A 25,478-nucleotide genomic window follows, 5' to 3' on the forward strand; every position below is an offset into this window, starting at 1 on the left:
CAGGACAGCAAGCGGTTTTCTGTTTAACTGTACTGTGCACTATATGCATTTTGAATTTTTTAACTGATTCATGGTAATATTTGGTAATATTTTGTTTTATGTGCACGTTTTGTGGGTGCAAGAAGCTTCAGGTTCCTGCACCCATGACTTTATGATGATCCATTTCACAATTAAAGAAAACTTGAGAGCAAAAAAACGCCGATTAAAAAGTTAAGTGACTTGTGGCAGGAAGCCTGCCCACCCTGGTATGAGGCCAGGGAGGGGCAACACAGTGGACGGTGTAGTGATGTAGCAGCTCATGCTGTGAGATGACTCCAGTGAGAGGTTGGATCGTGATCTTAGTGTGAAGTCTACATGTCTGCTCTGTAACTAGCCTGGTTTCCTGTCTGCTCCTGTTTTCTATCTCACCCCAAAGATACGCTAGAGCTTTAAATGACTAATGTGCTACCTCTAGTGTAGGTGGGTGACAGGAGGATTGACAATAATTGATAAGCATCCGAGCGTGAACAGTTTTCAGTAAAAGCAGGAGGACTTTGGGAAAAGACTGATAGCCTAGCTCTGATTGTGTCCTCTACGTCATAAGCAAACATCATATTTAAAAAATGCTAGGATTTGTGAAGATGATCATTTTAAAATCAAGATGCAACTTAACTAGCAGGTATTGTTTGTCCCACGTTTATTCCTCCGCGCCCACATCTCAGCGAGTTCGGCACCCGCCCCTTTCGTCTCCGAGCCGATTTCTTTCACTCTCCACCCTGCACCAGTTACCCTTCCTGCGTCTTCAACCCTCCTCCTCTTCCTGGACACCCCGCCCTGGTCTTGTGGCTGCTTTGGACCTTTCCATTGCCAAATGCGGACGGGACATTAACCGTCCAGACTATGTTTAATACTCCTCTCTCCTCTGGTGACCTCACTCCTTCCGAACGCTCGGCTCTCCACTCCCTCCGCACCGATCCTAACCTCACCATTAAACCCGCAGATAAGGGAGGTTCCACAGTAGTCTGGTGTACTGACCTCTACCTTGCCGAGGCCCGGTGCTAACTCTCAGACACCTCTTCTTACTTACCTCTCGGACAGGACCCCACTGAGGCACACCAGGACATAGTCTCCCGCACCATCACCAGTATTATTGACTCTCGGGGTCTCCCATACGCTGCCACCAAACTAATAGTTCCCGAACCCCGTACCTCCCGTTTCTTCCTCCTACCCAAGATCCACAAACCCGCTTGTCCAGGTAGACCCATTGTTTCAGCTTGTTCCTGCCCCACTGAACTCATATCTGCATACCTCAACTCTGTTTTATCCCCCCAGTTTAGTCCCTTCCTACCTCATCCGTGACACCTCACAGGCTCATGATCTTTTCAAGGATTTCAAGTTCCCTGGCCTCCATCAACTTATTTTTACTATGAATGCCCAGTCCCTGTACATCTCCATGCCCCATCAGGAAGGCCTCAAAGCATTCCATTTCTTTCTGGACACCAGACCCAACCTGTCCCCTCCACCACCTAGCGGAACTTTTCCTCACGCTAAATAATTCCTCCTTCGGCTCCTCCCAATTCCTTCAATGAGAAGGGGTAGCCATGGGCCCAGCTATACCTTGCTGTTTGTTGGCTATGTGGAACAGTCTATGTTCCAAGCCTACACTGGTGACCGTCCCACACTCTTCTTAAGCTACATCGACGGTGGCATTGGTGCTGCTGCCTGCACCCGTGCTGAATTCGTCAATTTTACCCACTTTACCCCCAACTTCCACCCTGCCCACACATTAACCTGGTCCATTACCGACACCTCCCCCTTCTCAATCTCTCTGTCTCTGGAGACAGCTTATCCACTGATGTCTATTACAAGCTCACAGACTCGCACATCTACCTGGACTACACCTTGTCCCACCCTGTGAGTTGAAAAAGCGCCACCCCCTTCTCTCAATTCCTCTGTCTCCGCAGCATCTGCTCCCAGGATGAGGCTTTTCATTCTTAAACAAAGGAGCTGTCCTTTTTCAAAGAAAAGGGCTTTCCTTCCTCTATCAACCTCAACTGCATCTCTTTCATTTCACGCATGTATGCTCCTACCCCATCTTCGCACCACTCTACCCAGGACAGGGCTCCTCTTGTCCTCACCCACAAGCCTCCTCGTCCAACAGGTAATTCTTCAGAACTTCTGCCACCTCCAACGGGACACCCCCCCCCCACCAAGCATATCCTACCCTCCCGCCCACTTTCTGCTTTCCACAGAATTTTACCCCCTACGCAAACCCTTTGTCTATTCACCTCTCCCCACTGATCTCGCTCTTGGCACTAAGCCTTGTTAGTGGAACAAGTGCTAAACCTGCCCCTACACCTTCTCCCTCTCTACCATTCAGGCTCTAAACAGTCCTTCCAGGTGAGGCGACAGTTCACCTGAGTCTATTAGGGGCATTTACTGTGTTTGGTGCTCCCAGTGTGGCCTCCAGTATATCGGTAAGACACGACGTAGATTGCCAGACTGCTTCGCCAAGCATCTAAGCTCTGTCCGCCAGAACAAGCGGGATCTCCCAGTGGCCGCCCATTTTATTTCCTACTTCCCATTCCCATTTTGATATGCCCATCCATGGCCTCCTCCACTGTCACCTATTTCCTGGTGTTTCTCCTATCCCTCCCATCTTTTAAATCTACTCCTCAGCTTTTTTACTCCAGTCCTGCAGAAGGCTTTCGGCAGAAATGTCAACTGTACTTTTTTCCATAGATGCTATCTGACCTGCTGAGTTCCTCCAGCATTTTGTGCCTGTTGCTTGGATTTCCAGCATCTGCAGATTTTCTCTTGTTTGTGATTTGGCAGTTATTGTGTTAAGATGTGACAGGTGAATAGAACCTGGCGTGAGTACAGATTTGGAGCAGCAGAGTTCAGTTAGCCTTCAGATTGCAATGGAGTAAAATTGGGAAGATCCATGGAGACGTGTTTGTATACTTAAGTTTAAAGATAATGAAAATAATGAGGGGATCTCAGTGAAGCAAAGAAGAATCGTGTGTGGAAATAAATGACTTTGTGATGGCGCAATTTGTGGTCTAAACCTCATTTCAGAATCAAACAGAATATCAAGGATGTAAACAGACCAATTCAGCTCCAAAGTGGAGAGGAATGGAACTGGCTGCTATGAACAGGTAGGAACCAAATTTGGTTTTCCGAGCAAATTAGAAAAAAAAATCCTGTTCATCCAGTTCTGGATGTAGGATAAGCAATCTATCAACTTAAAATATAGTGCAATGGTGTGATGCAGCTAATTATATAACCAAACTGTAGGTTGATCCAAGCATCAAAATAATGGTTTTGCACAACCATGTTGTATGTGCAATATATACTATATATACTGGTAAAGGATTTTAGACAATTTTAAAAATCAATTTTGTGTTGTATATTCAAAATTCAGAGATTAATACTTGCAAATTTTTCAACATAAGCTAAATGACATCTGGGTTTATTGATATTTAAATGAATTGACTACAGCATTTTTCCACATCAACTACAAAATAAAATTATAAATACACAAACATGTAAAACAAATGTAAAAAAAAACTTGTATACAAAAGAACCTGTATTATACAGATTAAATCTCAAATTTTTATCGTACAAAAATAAACTTATTCAATGTTGTTATTACAATGCATTGGTAAACATGCACTTAAGACATTTTGCCCATCAATAATGGTATTTTCCATCAATTAAACTTGCACAAGGAATCAGGATCTACCTAGCGAAGTTATTTTACATTAGTTGGCAGGTATTACGCACAAAAGGGAAATCAATCAGGCCTTTAAGTACTTGGCAAACTTTTAGCAAATGCTTGCTTAGTTTCTTGTGTGAAATTCTAACCTTTAGCAAAATACTGAACCAGCTTACTTTAGAATTAATCTATAGGCTGGCAGAGTGGTGCTGCAGGAAGTACAAGTGTGTCATACTTCTGGCAACCTACGATCAATCCAAACCTCAGGTGCACTCTGTGTAGACCTCACACTTTCTCCATGTTATTGCGTGTGTTTCCTGCCACATCTCAAAGACACACTGGTTGTTCAGTTACTTGCCAACTATAAATTACTCTTAGAGTAGGTGGCTGGTGGCTGAATCAGGATATGTTAGTGGGCGTGTCACAAAGTATATGCTAAAGGGAAATTAGTGGGGGAATAGGATTGATCTGATGGTCACAACTGACTTGAATCAAATGATCACCTTTTCCGTTGCAAGGAAACAGGAACGTATGAGTAGGGAATTAGTACACACATATCACACTTTGCAACCTCAAATCAGATAACTAAAAGCAAATTTGGCCATACCAATTTTTTGGAATGCATAACAGCAATGCAGCTGCTTAATAGATGAAGGGAAACACTCAGCTATAAAATTTATTGTGAATATTTTATCAAAACTGTTAAATTTAAGTAACATTGTCCATTATTTAAAGTCACATTTGTCATTAGCTACAGGCAATAATGCTTCCTAGTGCAGGGATTATCCATAGATGGTATAGACATAACATGACTGTTGATGAGGGATCCAATTTAGATCAGCAACAGATTTTTTTTTAACAGCCAATGCAAAGCATGTTCTGAGCTCCAAAACTGGCTGCGACCAGTCAACAAACAAGGCCTTCTTTGACTGCCAGTCTTTGCCGATGGATCTTATCCTGCTCCAACTCCTCATGGCTTGGGTGCCAGAGTCTAGCCAATATCCTTTCTATATTCAAGGCATAAACTGTGTGTGCTGGTATTACTTCCCTGTGTACCTACAAAGAAAAAAGATCATTAAGTACAATAAAAAGGCAACAGATTAATGTGAACATTTCACAGAAATTATAATCTTAAATTCATTCAAAAAAAATTAACTGCTGTAGGAACACAGTAGGTCAGGCAGCATCTCTGGAGGCAGAGGAATGGTCAATGTTTCAGACAAAACCCTGCATCTAAACTGTGAGTACAGAGGGGTGATAGTATAAAGAGGTGAGAAGCTTTGATCATTTCAGTTTGGCTGAGCTAAGTACGGACTCAAAAATCTATGTTTTTCTCTTTTGCTAAAAATTAAGAGTAAACTGCAGCAATTTTAGTAACTATTTAACACTAATAATTAAAACAATTACCCAAAACTCAGTTATCCTGACAATCTGGAATAACTTTTCCCTTCTCAGCTCACAACGGTCAGAGAAACTGAATTAACAGATTTATAACGTAATGCATTTGGTGAAGTTTTTGTTTCCAAAAGTAGCAGAAACACATCCTAGGAACCATTCAGAAAATCAATTATTGTGAACAATGGAATCTGAACACAAAGAATACACAGCAGATCAGCTGGTAGACAGAAGAATGTCTGTGGCTGCTTTCTGAGGTTTGGTATAGTGGTTGAGTTGGGGCCCAAAGCTCCAGGCATATTAAGGATTAATTCCTGCCCTTGGTACTTTAGCCACAAAGAAAAGAAAACGCACATATATCAACCAGTTAGTTTCTTTCTTGTTGGATTTGGTTGTGGACATTGAACATTCCTTCATTTGCAACTGAAGCTGAAATATATTTATAGGCCAGAACCAAAAGATGTGATGCGACGGTCCTGCAGTTGATGGTCCACCTTGGTTTAATTAATAACATTGTTAGCCATACATTCCACAATGGTGTTATTCTTCCAGTTGAATACAAAATACAGAACTAGTCATAGAAAAGTACAGAATAGAAACAACTATTCGGCCCATCTAGTCCGTGGTGAGACATTTAAACTGCACTGGGACCATAACTCTCCATACCCCTACCATCTATGTACCTTTCCATACTTCTCTTAAAACACTGAAATCGTGCTTGTATGCATCACTTACGCATGCAGCTGATGCACACTCTCATGACCCTCTGAACGAAGAAGTTTCCCCTCATGTTCCCCTTAAACTTTTCACCTTTTGCCCTTAACCCATAGCCTCTAGTTGTAGTCCCACCCAACCTCAATGGAAAAAGCTTGCTTGCATTTACCCTATCAATACTCCTCATAATTTTTTATACCTCTATCAAGTCTCCCCTCAGTCTTCTACTATCCAAGGAATAAAATACCAACCTAGTTCATCTTTCCATATAATAAAGGTACTCCAGACCCCGCAACATCCTTGTAAATTTTCTCTATACTACTTCCTGTAGGTAGGTGACCAAATCTGTACACAATACTCCAAATTAGGCCTCAGCAATGCCTTATAAAACTTCAACATAACACCCCATCTCCTGTACTCAATAATGATTTATGAAAAGCAAAGTGCCAGAAGTTTTGTTTATGACACTATCAACCCTTTCTATGAATTTTGGACCTGTAATTCCAAATCCCTTGTACTACTGCACGCCTCAGTGCCCTAGCATTCACTGTGTAAGACCTACCCTAGTTGGTTCTACTGAAGTGCAACACCTCACGATAGTCTGCAGCAAATGGCATCAGCTATTTTTCAGCCCTTTTTGCCAACTGGTCCCCATCCATCTGCAAGCCATGATCATCTTCCTTGCCGTCCATTACACTCCCAATGTGGTGTCATTGGTTGTTTGTTAATCTAGTTAACCACATTATCATTTAGATTGATGATATATATGACAAACAACAACAGACCCAGCACCAATTCCTGCGGGACTCCACTAGTCACAGGCCTCTAGTCAGGGGGGCAACCATCTACTACCACTCTCTGGCTTTTCCCAAGAAGTTAATGTCTAACCCAAATTACTACCTCATCTTGAATGGCGAGCAACTGAACGTCCTTGACCAACTTCCCATGTGGGACCTTGTTAAATGCCTTGCTGAAATCCACATAGACAACATCAACTGCCTTGCCTTCCTCAACTTTCCAGCTAATTTCTTCGACAAAATCTAAGATTGGTTAGACACAACCTAACACACATGAAGCCGTGCTGATTTCCCACTACTGATGTCAGGCTCACTGCCCTATATTGTCCTGGTTAAATTTTAGAGCCTTTCTTAAACAGCAGAACAACATTAGCAATCCTCCAATCCTCTGATTGGAGGATGATTTAGCTAATGATAGCTAAATCATCCTACCTGCCGCCAGGCAATTTCTGCACTTGCCTCCCGCAGGTTCTGAGCGACACCTTGTCAGGTACTGGGAATTTATTCATCCTAATCTGTCTCAAGACAGCAAACACCTCCTCCTCTGTAATCTGCATAAAGTCCATGAAGTTGACGCTGTTTTGCCTTATAGACTCTGTCTTTGTTTCCTGAGTAAATACAGATGTAAAAAATGCATTTAAGATCTTCCCCATCTCTTTTGGCTCCACACATGGATTATCATTTTGATCTTCCAGAGGACCAATTTTGTCCCTTGCAATCATTTTGCTCTTAAAATATCTGTACAATCTCTTGGGATTCTCTTTCACTTGTATGCTAAGGCAACCTCGTAACTTCAATTAGCCCTCCTGATTTACTTCTTAAGTGTTCTCTTGCATTTCTTATACTCAATAAGCACCTTATTTGTTCCTGCCTGCCTATATCTGCAATGTAACTAATTTTTTTTCTTAACCAAGGTCTGAATATTTCCTGAAAACCAAGGCTCCCAACACATGTTATCTTTACCTTTTATTCTGACAGGCACATACAAGCTTTATACTCTCAAAATTTTGCTTTTGAAGGCCTCCCACTTACCAAGTACATCTTTGCCAGAAAATTCCCTGTCCCAACATACGTTTGACAGATCCTTTCTGATATCATCAAACTTGACCTTTCTCTGACTTAGAATATCAACCTGTGGACCAGACCTATCTTTTTGCATATTTACTTTGAAACTATTGGCATTGTGATCAGTAGATGCAAAGTGTTCACTTGCCCTATCTCACTCCCTGATAGTAGATCAAGTATCATACACTCTCTCATTAGGACTTTCTATGTACTGATTAAGAAAACTTTCCTGAACACATTTGACAAACTCTATCCCATCTAGTCCTTTTAACATATAGGAGTCCCAGTCAATATGTGGTAAGTTAAAATCATCTACTATAACTACCCTATGCTTCTTGCACTAGTCTGCGCTCTCTCTACAAATTTGTTCCTCTAAAGCCCTCTGACTGCTACAGGCACACAATCCTGAGATCACAGCCCCCGAGATCCTGCCCTTTAACTCAGCACATAAAGCCCTGAACTCTCTTTACAGAACCTCATCGCTCTTCTTTGTATCAGAACCTCATTGGTACCTACATGGACCATGACTTCTGGCCATTCACTCTCCCACTTAGAAATGCTGGGACTCGATCCAAGATATCCCAGACCATGGCACCCATGAGGCAACATATCATCCAGAAATCTTGTTCACATTCACAGAACTTCTTTTCTGTTCCCCTAACTAACCAATCCGCTACCACCACAGCTTACCTCCTCTGCCCCCTTTGCTTCTGAGCCACCATGGCTGTCAAAAGAAAAGGACTGCATAAAAGCCAAGGAAAGGATATAGAAGGAGAAAAAGTGAGTGGGAAGTTGGATGATTGGGAAGCTTCTAAAGTCCAACAAAAAGCAATGAAATAAAGCTACAAGGGAAAAGATTAAATAGGAGGGCAGACTAGCCAATGATATAAAGGATACCAAATGTTTTTTTCAATTATATAAAGAGTAAAAGGGAGGTAAAATTTGATACTGGACCATTGGAAAATTATGCTGATGAGGTAGTAATGGAAGACAAAAAAATGGCAGATGAACTTAATGGGTATTTTGCATCAGTCTTCACTGTGGAAGACGCTAGCAGTGTGCCAGAAATCCGTGAGTGTCAGGGAGCAGGAGATGAGTGCCATTGCTATTACAAAGGAAAACGTGCTAGGCAAACTTAAAGGCTTTGAAGTGGACAAGTTACCTGGACCAGATGGACTACATCCCAGAGTCCTGAGAGGGGTTGCTGAAAAGTTAATGGATGCATTGGTCAAGATCTTTCAAGAATCACTTGATTCTGGAATGGTCCCAGAGGACTGGAAATTTGCAAATGTCACTCCACTTTTTAAGAATGGAGGAAGGCAAAAGAAAATAAATTATAGGCCAGTTAGCCTAACCTCTTTGGTTGGAAAGTGCTGGAGTCTATCATTAAGGTTGAGGTTTCAGGTACTTGAGTCTAAAGATAAAATAAGTCAAAGTCAGCATGGTTTCTGTAAAGGGAAATCTTGCCTGACAAATCTGTTAAGAGTTCTTCGAGGAAGTAACAAGCAGGGTGGACAAAGGAGTGGCAGTGGATGGCATTTACTTGGATTTTCAGAAGGTATTTGATAAGATTGCACACATGAGGCTGCTTAACAAGATAACATCCTTTAGCATTACAGGAAAAATACTGACATGTAGAGAGGAATGGTTGACAGGCAGGAGGCAGAAAGTGGGATTAAAAGGGGCCTTTTCTGGTTGGCTGCCGGTAACTAGTGGTGTTCCTCAGGGGTCAGTATTGGGACTGCCGCTTTTCACATTGTTTGTCAATGATTTGGATAATGGAATTGATGGCTTTCTGGCAAAATTGGCAAATGATACATAGACAGGTGGAGGGGTAGGCAGTTCTGAGGAAGCAATGCAGGAGGACTCAGACAAACTGGAAGAATAGGCAAAAAAATGGGAGGGAATAGTGTTGAGAAATGTATGAGAATACATTTTGGTAAAAGGAACAATAGTGTGGACTATTATTTAGATGGGGAGAAGGTTCAAACATCAGAGTTGCAGAGGGATTAGGTGTCCTTGTGCAAGACTCCCTGAAGTGTAATTTACATGTTGAATCTGTGGTACATCTCTCTCTCTCTCTCTCTCTCTCTTTCATTCATTCAAGGAGAATACAATATAAAAGCAAGGAGATAATGCTGAGCTTTTACAACACACTAGTCAAGCTTCATGCAGTAATGTCAACAGTTTTGGGCTCAATATCCCAGAAAACATGTGTTGTCATTGGAGAGAGTCCAGAGGAGATTCACGGGGATGATTCTGGGAATGAAGGGATTAACATATGAGAAGCATTTGGCAGTATTGGGCCTGTGCTCACTAGAATTTAGAAGAATGCAGGGGGACCTCATTGAAGCCTACTGAATGTTGAAAGGACTAGATAGGGTGGATGTGGAGAGGCTGTTTCCTATGGTGAGGGTACTCAGAACTAGAGGGCACAGCGTCAAAACTGTGGAGCAACCTTTTTGAACAGAGGTAAGGAGAAACTTTTTTTTAGCCATAATAGTGAATCTGTGAAATGATCTGCCACAGACTGTGGTGCAGTCCAAGTCCGTGGGTATATTTAAGACAGAAGTTGATTGTCTCCTGATTGGTCAGTTCATCAAAAGACGTGGGAGAAGACACGTGTGTGGAGATTAGTGGGATCTGGGACCAGACATGATGGAATAGCAGAGCAGATTCAATGGGCTGAATGCTTAATTCTGCTCCAATGTCTTATGGTTTTATGGACCTTTGGAATTATGGTATTGTACCCATTGGTGAGACTTGATTTCAGGGGAGGCAAGACTAGCAGCTCAATGAATTAGGTGCTAAATTAAAGGTTAGGACCTCCATAGTTGTGGTCTCAGGATTGCTCCCTGCACCATGTGCTATTGAGGCCAGAAATAAGAAGATCATAATGTTTAACATGTGGCAAAAGAGTTGGTGTAGGAGGGAGGTTGTCAGATTTTTGGATCATTGGGCTCTCTTACAGGAAAGGTGGGACCTGTATAGACGAGATGGCTTGCATCTGAACTGGAGGGGGACTGATATTCTAGCAGGAAAGTTTACTGTTTATCAGACAGACAGACATACTTCATTGATCCCGAGGGAAACTGGGTAATTGGTTTACCAGTGATGGACAGGGTGGATTTAAACTAGAGTTGCTGGAGTGGGAGTGGGAACCAGAGCGCCCGAACAAATAGTGGTTGTGGAGAAAAATGATGTTAAGCCTACATACAAAGACAAGATTCAAAAGATTGATACTGGTGGTATTAATGTTCTGAGTCATGTATATTTCAATACAAGCAGTACTGTGGCCATTAGTGAGATGGTTACAGGACAGGCAGGACTGGCAGCTCAATGCTCCAGGTTCCTGCTGTTTTAGACATGACAGAGCGTTAGGGGTGATGTTACTAATCAAGGAAAGCATCTCGACAATGCTCAGCCAGGACAGATTGGAGGGCTCATCTACTAAGGCTATATGGACGGATCTGAGGAATAAGTAAGGGGTGACCATATTGATAGGATTATATCATAGACCCAATAGTCAGTACAGTTTAGGAGAGCAAATTTGTGGAGAGATAGCAGATAGTTGCAAGAAAAATAAGGCTGTGATTACAGGTGATTTTAACTTTCCATATATTGACTGGAACTACCATACTGTAAAAAGGATAGATGGGATGGAGTTTATAACCATATAACAATTACAGCACGGAAACAGGCCATCTCAGCCCTTCTAGTCCGTGCCGAACACTTACTCTCACCTAGTCCCACCGACCTGCACTCAGCCCATAACCTTCCATTCCTTTCCAGTCCATATACCTATCCAATTTTACTTTAAATGACAATGCCGAACCTGCCACTACCACTTTTACTGGAAGCTCGTTCCACACAGTTACCACTCTCTGAGAAAAGAAGTTCCCCCTCATGTTACCCCTAAACTTTTGCCCCTCAACTCTTATGTCCTCTTGTTTGAATCTCTCCTACTCTCAATGGAAAAAGCCTATCAATGTCAACTCCATCTATCCCCCTCATAATTTTAAATACCTCTATCAAGTCTCCCCTCAACCTTTTAAGCTCCAAAGAACAAAGACCTAACTTGTTCAACCTTTCTCCATAACTTAGGTGCCGAAACCCAGGTAACATTCTAGTAAATCTCCTCTGTACTCTATTTTTTTTTACCTCTTTCCTATAATTCGGTGACCAGAACTGTACACAATACTCCAAATTTGGCCTCACTAATGCCTTGTACAATTTTAACATTACATCCCAACTCCTTTACTCAAAGCTCTGATTTATACAGGCCAGCATACCAAAAGCTTTCTTCACCACCACATGAGATTCCATCTTCAGGGAACTATGCACTATTATTCCTAGATCACTCTGTTCTACTGCATTCTTCAATGCCCTACCATTTACCATGTATGTCCTATTTTGATTATTCCTACCAAAATGTAGCACCTCACACTTATCAGCATTAAACTCCATCTGCAATCTTTCAGCCCACTCTTCTAACTGGCCTAAATCTCTCTGCAAGCTTTGAAAATCTACTTCATTATCCACAATGCCACCTATCTTAGTATCATCTACCAAATTTTTGTCAAATGTGTTCAGGAAGTTTCCTTAATCAATATATCCAGTCCCCAACTACAAAGATGTTCTGGGAGAGGGAGAGGTGTGGGAACCAGAGCGCCAGAATAGAGAGTGCAATGGTTGTGGAGAAAAATGTTGCTGAGATGTTGGAATCAAAAGGTCAAAGCTGTTGGGTGGTCTATAATATAATGGGATTATAATTAGAGCGCCAAAAAGTCAGTGAGATTTAGAGCAGCAAATTTGTAGCGAGTTCACAGACTATTGCAAGAAACATAAGAATGTGATAGTAAATGATTTTAACTTTCTACATATTGACCAGTACTCCAGTATTATAAAATAGATAGATAGGTACATAAATACTTTATTGATCCTAAACAAAATTACAATGTCACAGTAGCATTACAAGTGCACAGAATAAATATTAGAAGAGAAGTAGAAAAAGTAAAAAATAAGTTACCATGAACTGTCTTAACAGGAGAGTGCCACCACTTCCCCAGCTGTAGGTTGGCTCATTATACAGCCTAATGACTGAGGGCAAGAATGACTTCATATCCTTTGGAGCAACACAGTTGTCTTAGTCTATTACTAAAAGTGCTCCTCTGTTCAGCCAAGGTGGCATGCAGAGGGTGAGAAACATTGTTCAGAATTGCTAGGTTTTTCTGTAGGGTCCTTTGTTCTACCACAGACTCCAATGTGTCCAGTTTGACTCCTATAACAGAGCCAGCCCTTCTAATCAGTTTATTGAGCCTATTGATGCCGTTACCCCATTACACCACCGCATAGAAGATTGTACTGGAGACAACATGTGAAGAAGAGGCTTGCATACTCCAAAGGACCTCAGTCTCTTCAGGAAATAGAAGTGACAATGGCCCTTCTTGTACGTAGCCTCCGTGTTGGTGCTCCACTCAAGTCTGTTATCCAGGTGCACCCCCAGGTACTTGTAGGTTGTCACCACATTCAGGTCCTCTCAATACTAACATGGAGCAGTGTAGGCTTAGTCTTCCTAAAGTCCATCACCGTCTCCGTTGTCTTATTAATGTTGAGCTGCAGATGACTCAGCTTGAACCATTTGACAGTCCTCCACCTGGGCCCTATATTCATCCTCCTGTTCCCCCTTTTAACACCCAAATATCACTGTCATCAGAGAATTTCTGCAGATGACATAATTCAGTGTTGTATCTAAAGTCCTAGGTATAGAGGGTAAACAGGAAAAAAGCCAATACTGTCCCCTGTGGGGCCCCGGTGCTATTATAGCCATGTCTAACACACAGCTCTGAAGCTATACATAACTGTGGTGTGCCAGGCAAGTAGTCCATTATCCGGGATACAATGTAAGTGCCAATCTGCACTGAATGGAGCTTTCCCCCCAGAAATGAGGGCTGTATGGTATTGAAGGAACTTGAGAAATCAAAAAAACAGGATCCTCACAGTGCTACCCTGCTTATCCAAACGGGAGTAGACTCTGTTCAGCAGCTAAATGATAGCATCATCTCCTCCATTGTGCTCCTTGTAAGCAAACTGCAAGGATTGAAGGCAGATTTGACTAGAGGTCAGAGGTAAGCCAGGACCAGCCTCTTTAAGGTCTTCATAAAGTGTGAGATCAGGACCAGACAACTACAGTCATTCAAAACTTTCGGTTGGCCCTTCTTAGGTACTGGGACCACACGATAGGCTCCACAGTTGGGACCCTTTCCAGGCTGAAACTCAGATTGAAAATACACTAGAGAACTCTACACAACGGCTTCAGGACATTGGAGTTCACATCATCTCGGCCAATGCTTTGCTGTGTCAGTTTCCCTACAGCTCTTCTCACATTGCTTAGTAATGAAGGTGAGTCCATGATGTCCAGGGAGTTGATGGGTGAAGATTGGGATATGGAGGTGTGGATGGTAGGTGCAGGGCCAGGAAGGGATGAAGACAGTGGTAGCCTATGTTCTTCATCCATATGTTGAATTGGAGGGGGGAGGAGGAGAGGCATTGGTGCCTCTTCACCCAGACTGGTGTGCTGAGTGGGGGGGAGGGGGTGAACAGGAGGGAAATTGTCAATGATATTCCCAAATTGTCAATTGGGGATGATATAGGGCAGGTGACAGACGTTTATGTAAGGTACACACTGCATCTGGTGATCAGAATGTTATTAGTTTCAAGATAATTATGGAGAAGAATAAGTCTGGTCCTCAGGTTGAGATTCTCATTTGGAGAAAGGCCAATTTTGATGGTATTAGAAAGGATCTGCCAAATGTAGATTAGGTCAGGTTGTTTTCCAGCAAAGGTGTACTTAGCAAGAGTGAGGCCTTCAAAAAGTGATATGGTGAGACTGCAGAATTTCTATGTTCTTGTCAAAATAAAAGGCAAGGCTAACAGGTTCAGGGAATATTGGTTTTTGAGATATACTGAGGCCTGGTTAGCCATATATAACCATATAACAATCACAGCACGGAAACAGGCCATCTCGGCCCTCCTAGTCCGTGCCGAACTCTTAATCTCACCTAGTCCCACCTACCCGCACTCAGCCCATAACCCTCCACTCCTTTCCTGTCCATATACCTATCCAATTTTACCTTAAATGACACAACTGAACTGGCCTCTACTACTTCTACAGGAAGCTCATTCCACACAGCTATCACTCTCTGAGTAAAGAAATACCCCCTCATGTTTCCCTTAAACTTTTGCCCCCTAACTCTCAAATCATGTCCTCTCGTTTGAATCTCCCCTACTCTCAATGGAAACAGCCTATTCACGTCAACTCTATCCATCCCTCTCAAAATTTTACATACCTCGATCAAATCCCCCCTCAACCTTCTACGCTCCAATGAATAGAGACCTAACTTGTTCAACCTTTCTCTGTAACTTAAGTGCTGAAACCCAGGTAACATCCTAGTAAATCATCTCTGCACTCTCTCTAATTTATTGATATCTTTCCTATAACTCGGTGACCAGAACTGTACACAATATTCCAAATTTGGCCTTACCAATGTCTTGTACAATTTTAACATTACATCCCAACTTCTGTACTCAATGCTCTGATTTATAAAGGCCAGCATTCCAAAAGCCTTCTTCACCAACATATCTACATGAGACTCCACCTTCAGGGAACAATGCACTGTTATTCCTAGATCTCTCTGTTCCACTGCATTCCTCAATGCCCTACCATTTACCCTGTATGTTCTATTTGGATTATTCCTGCCAAAATGTAGAACCCCACAATTCTCAGCATTATACTCCATCTGCCAGCGTTCAGCCCATTCTTCTAACCGGCATAAATCTTCCTGCAAGCTTTGAAAACCCACCTCATTATCCACAACACCTCCTACCTTAGTATCATCGGCATACTTACTAATCCAATTTACCACCCCATCATCCAGATCATTTATGTATATTACAAACAACATTGGGCCCAAAACAGATCCCTGAGGCACCCCGCTAGTCACCGGCCCCCATCCCAATAAACAATTATCCACCACTACTCTCTGGCATCTCCCATCTAGCCACTGTTAAGCAGGAGGTGCACAGCAGGTAAAGGCAGGAAGAAACAAATGAGGTACATGAGTATATAAAATACAAGAGAACACTTAAGGAAATCAGGAGGACTAAAAACAAGCACGAGATTGCTATAACAGACAAGATGAAGAATTCCAAGAGCTTCTACAGATATATTAAGAGCAAAAAGATAGCAAAGGAGAAAATTGGTCAACTGGAAGATGAGTGTGGTCATCTAGAGATGGAGTCAAAAGAGCTGGGATAAATCTTTCTTTCTCAATCTTTTTTATTGAGTTTCAAGTAGATAAACTTAACAATGATAATGATACAAAGAGATTGGGATTACATTAATAACAGTTAATATGTACAGAAACAGACTCCGAGTAACATGTGTAATCTAAGCCTCCCAGTAATTAGACATGAAAAAGATTCAAAATAATTTTTTTTTACAAAGGAAAAAAAAAGTCCCACTAAACTAAAAAAAACACAAAACAAAACAAAAGCTGGGCTGCCATGTTTCATTATTTGTCATTAACTCTGATCCTCTATACACAAACAAAAAGTTATGAGAAGGATTCGGAAAAGGTCAGCTTACATCATATAAAAACGTTGAATAAATGGTCTCAAAGTTTCTACAAATTTAACCTAATGCCACTACTAATTTTTTCCAAGTTTAAACATGTTTTAACTTGGGAAAACTATTGAAATGTAGTAGGGGGCTTAGGATCTTTCCATTTAAATGAAATGGATCTTCTGGCTATTAATGTAACAGAGCTGGGATAAATCTTCAATGGATTTTTTGCATCTATATTTAATCAGAAGACAGACACAGAGTTTACAGAAGTGAGGCAAAGCAGCAATGAGGTCATGGAATGGAAACAGATTACAAAGGAGGAGGTGTTTGCTGTCTTGAGGAAAATTAGGGTAGATATACAGTGGCTTGCAAAACTTCGGGCACCCCGGTCAAAATTTCTGTTACTGTGAATAGCTAAGCGAATAAGAAATGACCTGATTTCCAAAAGGCATAAATTTAAAGACACATTTCTTCAATATTTTAAGCAAGATTTTTTTTACTTCCATCCTTTACAATTTCAAAATAACAAAAAAGGAAAAGGGCCCGAAGCAAAAGTTTGGGCACCCTGCATGGTCAGTACTTAGTAACAACCCCTTTGGCAAGTATGACAGCTTGCAAATGCTTCCTGTAGCCAGCTAAGAGTCTTTCAATTCTTGTTTGGGGGATTTTTGCCCATTCTTCCTCGCAAAAGGCTTCTAGTTCTGTGAGATTCTTGGGCCGTCTTGGATGCACTGCTCTTTTGAGGTCTATCCACAGATTTTCAATGATGTTTAGTTCAGGGGACTGTGAGGGCCATGGCAAAACCTTCAGCTTGTGCCTCTTGAGGTAGTCCATTGTGGATTTTGAGGTGTGCTTAGGATCATTATCCTGTTGTAGAAGCCATCTTCTTTTCAGCTTCAGCTTTTTTACAGACGGTGTGATGTTTGCTTCCAGAATTTGGTGGTATGTAATTGAATTCATTCTTCCCACTACCAGTGAAATGTTCCCCGTGCCACTGGCTGCAACACAATTGATCCACCCTCGTGCTTAACATTTGGAGAGGTGTTCTTTTCATGAAGTTCTGCACCCTTTTTTCTCCAAACATACCTTTGCTTATTGCAGCCAAAAGGTTCTATTTTAACTTGCATCAGTCCACAGGACTTGTTTCCAAAATGCATCAGGCTTGTTAGGATATTCCTTTGCAAACTTCTGACACTGAATTTTGTGGTGAGGACACAGGAAAGGTTTTCTTCTGATGACTCTTCTATGAAGCTCATATTTATGCAGGTGTCACAAAAAAACAGTGCACCACCACTCCAGAGTCTGCTAAATCTTCCTGAAGGTCTTTTGCAGTCAAACAGAGGTTTTGATTTGCCTTTCTAGCAATTAACAAGCAGTTCTCTTGGTAAGTTTTCTTGGTCTTCCAGACCTCAACTTGACCTCCACCGTTCCTGTTAAATGCCATTTCTTAATTACATTACGAACTGAGGAAACGGCTACCTGAATACACTTTGCTATCTTCCGATAGCCTTCTCCTGCTTTGTGGGCATCATTTATTTTAATTTCCAGAGTGCTAGGCAGCTGCTTAGAGGAGCCCATGGCTGCTGATTGTTGGGACAAGGTTTGAGGAGTCAGGGTATTTATAAAGCTTTGAAATTTGCATCACCCGGCCTTTCCTAACGATGACTGTCAACAAGCCATAGCCCTAGCAAGCTAATTAAGATCTGAGAACTTGGTAAAAGTTATCTGAGAGCTCAAATCTCTTGGGGTGCCCAAACTTTTGCATGGTGCTCCTTTCCTTTTTTCCCCCCACTCTAAAATTGTACAAAACAAAAATAATACACTAATCTTGCTTAAAATGTTGAAAAGGTTTCATCTTTAACTTTATGACTTTTGGAGATCAGTTCATCTTCTACTCACTTAACTATTCACAGTAACAGAAATTTTGACCGGGGTGCCCAAACTTCTGCATGCCACTGTAATCCCCAGGCCCTAACAAGTTGTGCCTAAAGACCCTGTAGGAGACTAGTGCAGAGATTGCAGGGATCCTAGCAGAGATATTTAAAACGTTTTGTTTTTGCCATGAGTGAGCTGCCAGAGGATTAGGATAATTAATGTTTAATAAAGGCTCCAAGAAAAAGTCAGGAAACTATAGGCCAGTGAGCCTAACAACAGCAGTGGGAAAGTTATCAGAAGGTATTCTAAGGGATTATATATATGAAGTATTTGGATAGACAGGGACTGATTAGGGATAGTCAACATGGCACTGTGTGTGGTAAGTCATGTCCAACCAACTTTATAGTTTCATTTTGAGGAAGTTATGAGGGAAATTGATGAAGGCAAGGCAGTGGATATTGTCTGCATTGACAATATCCTGCAAGGAAAGCTAGTAAAGAAGATTCAGTCTTAGGCAGTAAACTGGAATAAATCACAAACAAGAGAAAATCTGCAGATGCTGGAAATCCAATCAACACACATAAAATGCTGGAGGAACTCAGCAGGCCAGGCTTGGAACATAAGACAAACAGGCAGGCATAGCTGGGACCCATGCGAGTGCCCATTGGTACCCCTTTTGTTTAAAGGAAGTGGGAGGACCCAAAGGAGAAATTATGTACCAAGCCTACACTGGTGATGTCCCACACTTTTCTTACGCTACATCAACGACTGCATTGGTGCTGCTTCCTGAACCCATGCTGAACTCGTCAATTTCATCCACTTTGCCTCCAACCTCCACTGTGCTCTCAAATTCATCTGGTCTATTTCCGACATCCCCCTTCCCTTTCTCAATCTCAGTCTCTATCTCTGGAGACATCTTATCCACCGATGTCTACTATAAACCCACAGACTCTCACAACTACCTGGACTATCCCTTGTCCCACCCTGTTACTTGTAAAAACACCATCCCCTTATCTCAATTCCTCTGTCTCCAGCACACCTGCTCTAAGGATGAGGCGTTTCATTCTAGAATGAAGGAGATGTCCTCCTTTATCAAAAAAGGGGCTTCCCTCCTCCTCCATCAACTCTGCCCTCAACCGCATTGCTTCCATTTCATGCATGTCTGCTCTTACCCCATCCGCCCGCCATGCTACCAGCGATAGGGTTCCTCTTGTCCTCACCTACCAACCCATCAGCCTCTGCATCCAGCACATAATTCTCCAAAACTTCCACCACCTCCAACTGGATCACAGCACCAAAAACATTTGCTGCTCCCCACCACTCTGGTTTCCAAAGGGATCGCTCCCTGCATGACTCGCTTGTCCATTCGTCCCTCCTGGCACTCATCCTTGCAAACAAAACAAGTGCTACACATGCCCTACACCATCTCCCCCACTACCATTCAGGGCCCCAAACAGTCCTTCCAGGTGAGGCGACACTTCACCTGTGTGTCTGTTGAGGTCATATACTGCGTTCAGTGCTCCCGGTGTGGCCTCTTGTATATTGATGAGACCCGATGTAGAATGGGAGACCACTTTGCTGAGCATCTATGCTCCATCTGCCAGAACAAGCAGGATCTCCCAGTGGCCACCGATTTTAATTCCACTTCCTATTCTCATTCCAAGATGTCCATCCATGGCCTCCTCCACTGTTGAGATAAGGCCAAACTTAGGTTGAACAACACCTTATATTCCATTTTGGTAACAACAACCTGATTTCTCAAACTTCCAGAAATGCCAATCCTCCCCCCCATCCTTCTCTCATGTTACTTCCTTGCCTGCCCATCACCTCCCTCTGGTGCTCTTCCTTTTCCCCTCTTTTTCTTTCTTCCATGGCCTTCTGTCTCTTTCACCAATCAACTTCCTAGCTCTTTGCTTCATCCCTCCCCCTTCAAGTTTTACCAATCACCTGGCATTTTCCTCTCTCCCCTCCCCCCACCTTTCAAATTTACCCCTCAGCTTTTTTTTCTTCGCTCCTACCAAGGGGTTTTGGCCCGAAACTCCAATTGTACTTTTTTCCATAGAAACTGGAAAAACTATTGGCTTTGTGGGGGAAGCCAGAGAATGGTAATAGATAGTTGCCATTCTGACTAGAGGCCTGTTACTAGTGGTGTGCCACTATCGGTGCTGGGTCCATTGCTGTTTGTTATCTATTTCAGCGTGGTAAACTGGATCAGCAAGTTTGCAGATGGCACCAAGACTGTGGCGTAGTGCACAGTGAAGGTGGCTATCAAAGTTTGCAGTGGGACCTGACCCAGTTGGGACGGGTGTCTGAGTTATAGGGAAAAGCTCAGTAAGTCAAGACGATATTCTCTGACAGCGTAGGAGAATGAGGGGAGATTTGATAGATGTACACAAAATTATGAGTGACGTGAGTAGGATAAACACAAGCAAGTTGTTTTCACCACTGAGGTTGGGTGAGAATAGAACTAGAGGTATTAGGTTATGAGATAAAGGTGAAGTATTTAAGGGGAACTTCTTCACTCAGAGGGTGGAGAGTGTGTGGAAAGAGCTGCCAGTGGAAATGGTGGATACGAGTTCGATTTCAACACTTAAGAGAAATTTGGTAAGTACATGGATGGGAAAGTTATGGAAGGCTCTGGTCCAGGTACAAGTTGATGGGACTAGGCAGAATTGCAATTCAGCATAGACTAGATGGGCCAAAGGGGCTTTTACTGTGCTGTAGTGCTCTATGACTATGAATAAAGAGGAGGGTGGGTCAGAAAAACAGTAAATCACTTAAAAAGGGAAATACAATGGAATGAAATAGAGTTTGCTGAGGCTGAGTGTGCCAATAGAATAGCAGGAAGGAAAGTTGGCAAGCAGTGGCAGTCATTTAAGTAATTCATTATACTGCGCAAAAATGTATCCAGTAAGGAAAATACAATTCTAAAGGGTGGAACCAAAAGCAGCAAGATAAAGTTAAGCAAGGATAACATATATAAAGAGGAAAATGTTTCCAGCTGATCTGAATGGGAAAAATTCAGAAACCAGAAAAGGAAGACTAAAAATAATAAGTGAGAAAAAGCATACAATGATGCAAATTTTGTAAGGAATACGAAACTGGACACTAAGTGCTCCTTTGAGTAATTAAACAGGAAAAGAGAGGCAGTTGGAGTTTTTAAAAAAGGTAGGAAAACTTTACTGCAATTTTACAAGACATGACTGAGATCATACCTCGAGCACTGAATAATTTCAGTCTATCTACTAAAGAAAACAAACTATTTCACTGGATGTAGTTCATAGAAGCTTCACTGGAATGGGCCCAATAAGGAAAATTGTGTTGAGGAAAGAGTGCCACACAACTCATTGCTTAGAAACATAACAGTTAGCCTTATTGAAACACATAAGATTCCAAGGGGACTGGACAAGTTAAATGCTGACAGGATGGTTCCTCTCCCTGAAAGCCACTGATCAAGCCCTGAGCAGATATGGGAAATCTTGGTTCATCCAGGCCCAGGGCTTCTGGTTGGGGAAGACTAAATAATTCTCTGGGGGATACATTTGTTATATTTTGCAACTCCAAAACATAAAAACCAATTGAAAGGAAAACAAGGGAGCCAGGAATGTGAGTCTAACTTCATTTTTTACTTTAAGTGAACATAGAACAATACACCACAATGTTGTGCCGACCCTTAAACCCTGCCTCCCATATAACCCTCCACCTTAAATGAAGTGTGTACATATCACATAGTGACAGGATGATGTATACCAATTATGTACTTTTATATATAACCCGCAATGCATGATGTAAACGAAGAATGTTCACTGCAGATATAAGCCATACTGCTTGTCTGTTGTTAATTTTCACATTCTAAATCTCAAGGCTACCCAGTACTGTGTCACTCTCATCATTACCAGATTTTTCATTAACAATATGCAGATTAGTGCTCTTTTTGTAACTGCAACTTATTTTTTTACCTTTTTCTCTCCCCTGCGCAGTCCATTTATATTTGTCTGCCCTACGTGCTCTTTGTATGCATCCTACTTTATTGCATTTTCTGCAAGTTTTGCCCTTAAACCTGAATGGTCTGTTGTATGTGAGCCCTTAGCACAACGGTAGCATAATTAGTTTGGCCAGTCTGGCTTCTGCTTGGACACTGCAATTTTGTTCACACTCAGTTTCATTCCTGACTGCAACTCAGTTATGTCTTTGTCTGCTGTTTCCATTGATACAGCAATTTCAACTGCTCCTTCAAATGTAAGTTCAGTTACAAGTTGTTTTTGAATGCTTTCTTATAAGATTCCACAAACTATATGATCTCTCAGGACATCATTAAGCCCATCATTGAAATGACAGTGCTCAATCTCTTTAAGTCAGCCATGTACTCTGAAACAGACCCCCCCCCCCTTTTGTTTTCACTTACGAAACCAAAAGTGTTCTGCAAACTGCATGCTTTTAAATCCAATGCAGTCATTAAATTTGGCACTTGCTTCTCACTGGCTATATCATTTGCTTTAAAATATTGCTCAATTCATTCCATAAACAATATCCATTCACATGCTGTGTACTGAAATGTGTCAATCTTTCCGATGTAGCCCTTTTATATTTTATGATTATTATCTCCCACTCACTGTTCAGAATCAGATTTAATATTACCGACATAGAAAGATAGAAACATAAAAAACCTACAGCACAATACAGGCCCTTCGGCCCACAAAGCCATGCCGAACATGTCCTTACCTTAGAAATTACCCAGGGTTACCCATACTCCTCTATTTTTCTGAGCTCCATGTACCTGTCCAGGAGTCTCTTAAAAGACCCTATCGTATTCACCTCCACCACCGTCACCAGCAGTCCATTCCACACACTCACCACTCTCTGTGTAAAAAACTTACCCCTGACATCTCCTCTGTACCTGCTTCCCAGCACCTTAAAACTGTGCCCTCTCATCTTAGCCATTTCAGCCTTGGGAAAAAGCCTCTGACTATCCACACTGACATCCTACCTGTAGTGGGGCGACCAGAACTGAGCACAGTACTCCAAGTGGGGTCTGACCAGGGTCCCATACAGCTGCAACATTACTTCCCGGCTCCTAAACTCAATCCCACAATTGATCAAGCCCAATGCACTGTATGCTTTCTTAACCACAGAGTCAACCTCCCAAAGATCCCTGTGATCCTCCACACTGCCAACGATCTTACCATTATGGCATGATATGTCATCTCTGCAACAGCAGTACAATGCAATACATAATAATAGAAAAAGAAACTGAATTACAGTAAGTATATATATTTAAATAGTTAAATTAAATCATGCAAAAAGAGAAAAAAAGTAATAAAATGCAATGAGATAGTGTTCATGGGTTCAACGTCTATTTAGAAATCAGATGGCAGAGGGAAAAATCTTGTGAATATGTCTATTTTCTGCCTTTTTTAAAAGCCAACAGCATCTGTCCCTTCTGAAGAACATGCGCTGCATTTAAAAAAAAACTTGACCATTTCTCGTTGCACTTCTTTTTAACTAGAACGTCTCACTGAACTTCAACAGGTAGGTACTCATCTCAGGTTTGTTCAAAACTTTCTTGTTGCCACTCTTATGTTTTGTAACTTCAAGACATAAAAACTCATTTAAAGGAAATCAAGAGAGCCAGGAATCTAAGTCTAACTTTGATTTTTACTTTAGGCAAGGCACATATGTATCATGTTGTGGCATGATGATGTGTGCCACTTTCGTACTTTTACATGTTTTATTATACAAAAAATGCTTAAACAAACAATATACCTACAACATTACTCAATAATTAAATACACAACATTCATCCACAACTGACTATAAAGTCTTCAACAACCATGGCATGTCAGATTTTTTGACGTATGCTTGAACACGGCCCAGTCCACTGACTCTAAGCAGTCCCATAGCTGCTGCTGTGCCTCCCAGGGCCACCTCCTCATTATCCTTACTTCTGAATCAGAATCAGAATCAGACTTTAATCGCCAAGTACCTGTGCACATACAAGGAATTTACTTCCGGCAGATGTTGTCTCTCTGCTCAGAACAATAATAATGATAAATATAAATGAAAATATAGATTATACATACAGGTAGTGCAATCCAAGTAATAGTTAGCCGACAGTTAACTGGCAGTTAACTGTTCAGCAAAGTGACTGCAGTAGGGAAAAAACTTCTCCAGTGCCTATTAGTCTTAGTCTGGAGGGATCTGAAAAGATCTTGTGATCTTTTCTGGTTAAGTCAAAAACCTCTACAAAAGGGGTCGGCTTATACAAAGGTAACATGAAAAGTCACTTTTTTAACCTTGAAAATGGTCAGGGGTGGGGTGCGGCTGGCTTATACTCTAGTTTGGCTTATACATCGGAATTTATGGTACCAAAGAAAAATCAGCCTACTCTGACGCCTTTCAAATCATTGCTGGGGACTTCAGTCAAACTTGCTCAAAGAATCTTCCTGACTACTTTTGGGTATACCTTATGGATTTTGCACTGCTGATCATAAAAATCACCATGAAATTCCTTATCACTGACATATCCTCTGCAGCACTTGACCACTGCTATACGATCAGCAGGAATGCCTACAGTTTGATGCCTGGACTGCATTTCAGGAAATCTGATCATCTGGCTGTCCTCCTCCTACCTGCATACAGGCAGAGGCTAAAGTGCATGGCTTCTGCCAAAGTGCATGCACTTCTACACTGCAGTCATTGAGTCTGTCCTGTGCACCTTCATCACTGTGTGGTTTGGAGCCGCCACCAAGCAGGATAGAACCAGACTACAGCGCACAGTGAGGACTGCCGAGCGCATCACTGGAGCCTCCCTGCCCTCTATTGTGAACCTGCACTCTTCCAGGTTGAAGAAGAGGGCGGGGAACATCATAAAGGACTCCTTCCATCCTGCGCAAGGACTGTTTGAACAGCTTCCGTCTGGTAGGCACTTCAGATCCCTCCAGCACTGAAGAAGTTTTTTCCCTACTGCGGTCACTTTGCTGAACAGTTAACTGCCGGTTAACTGTCGGCTAACTATTACTTGGATTGCACTACCTGTATGTATAATCTATATTTTCATTTATATTTATCATTATTATTGTTATGAGCAGAGAGACAACATCTGCCGGAAGTAAATTCCTTGTATGTGCACAGGTACTTGGCGATTAAAGTCTGATTCTGATTCTGATCTCACATGTCGGTACTCAGCTTTGCTGGATCCGGAACCTGGAAATTTTGTGAACCAGTACCTGCTAAGAAAATAGGCCTACATATTGTAGAGCATTATAAGCGAATTCCTAATAAAGCAGGGAGGGAAGTTTTGGACTAGGTA

At 41.9% G+C, this 25,478-nt stretch overlaps 1 protein-coding gene and 1 long non-coding RNA gene across 4 annotated transcripts in view; one reads left to right on the forward strand and one right to left on the reverse strand.

The window, feature by feature from the left end:
* Positions 1–231: 231 nt before the first annotated feature.
* On the forward strand, positions 232–23,662 carry LOC132402160 (uncharacterized). Its single transcript, XR_009514819.1, has 3 exons — positions 232–658; positions 13,892–14,070; positions 23,591–23,662. It is a non-coding gene; the product is annotated as an uncharacterized LOC132402160 (long non-coding RNA).
* tada1 (transcriptional adaptor 1) overlaps positions 3,429–25,478 on the reverse strand; it is a 101,292-nt gene continuing 79,242 nt past the window's right edge. For 2 of the 3 annotated variants that reach the window (XM_059984829.1, XM_059984827.1), the window contains one exon: positions 4,762–7,211. In XM_059984829.1, the coding sequence (XP_059840812.1) occupies positions 7,032–7,211 (180 nt within the window). In that variant the 3' untranslated portion in view covers positions 4,762–7,031. The other variant, XM_059984828.1, reaches the window with a different exon arrangement.

The sequence above is a fragment of the Hypanus sabinus genome, chromosome 11 (assembly GCF_030144855.1).
Source record: "Hypanus sabinus isolate sHypSab1 chromosome 11, sHypSab1.hap1, whole genome shotgun sequence".
Lineage (NCBI taxonomy): Eukaryota > Metazoa > Chordata > Chondrichthyes > Myliobatiformes > Dasyatidae > Hypanus > Hypanus sabinus.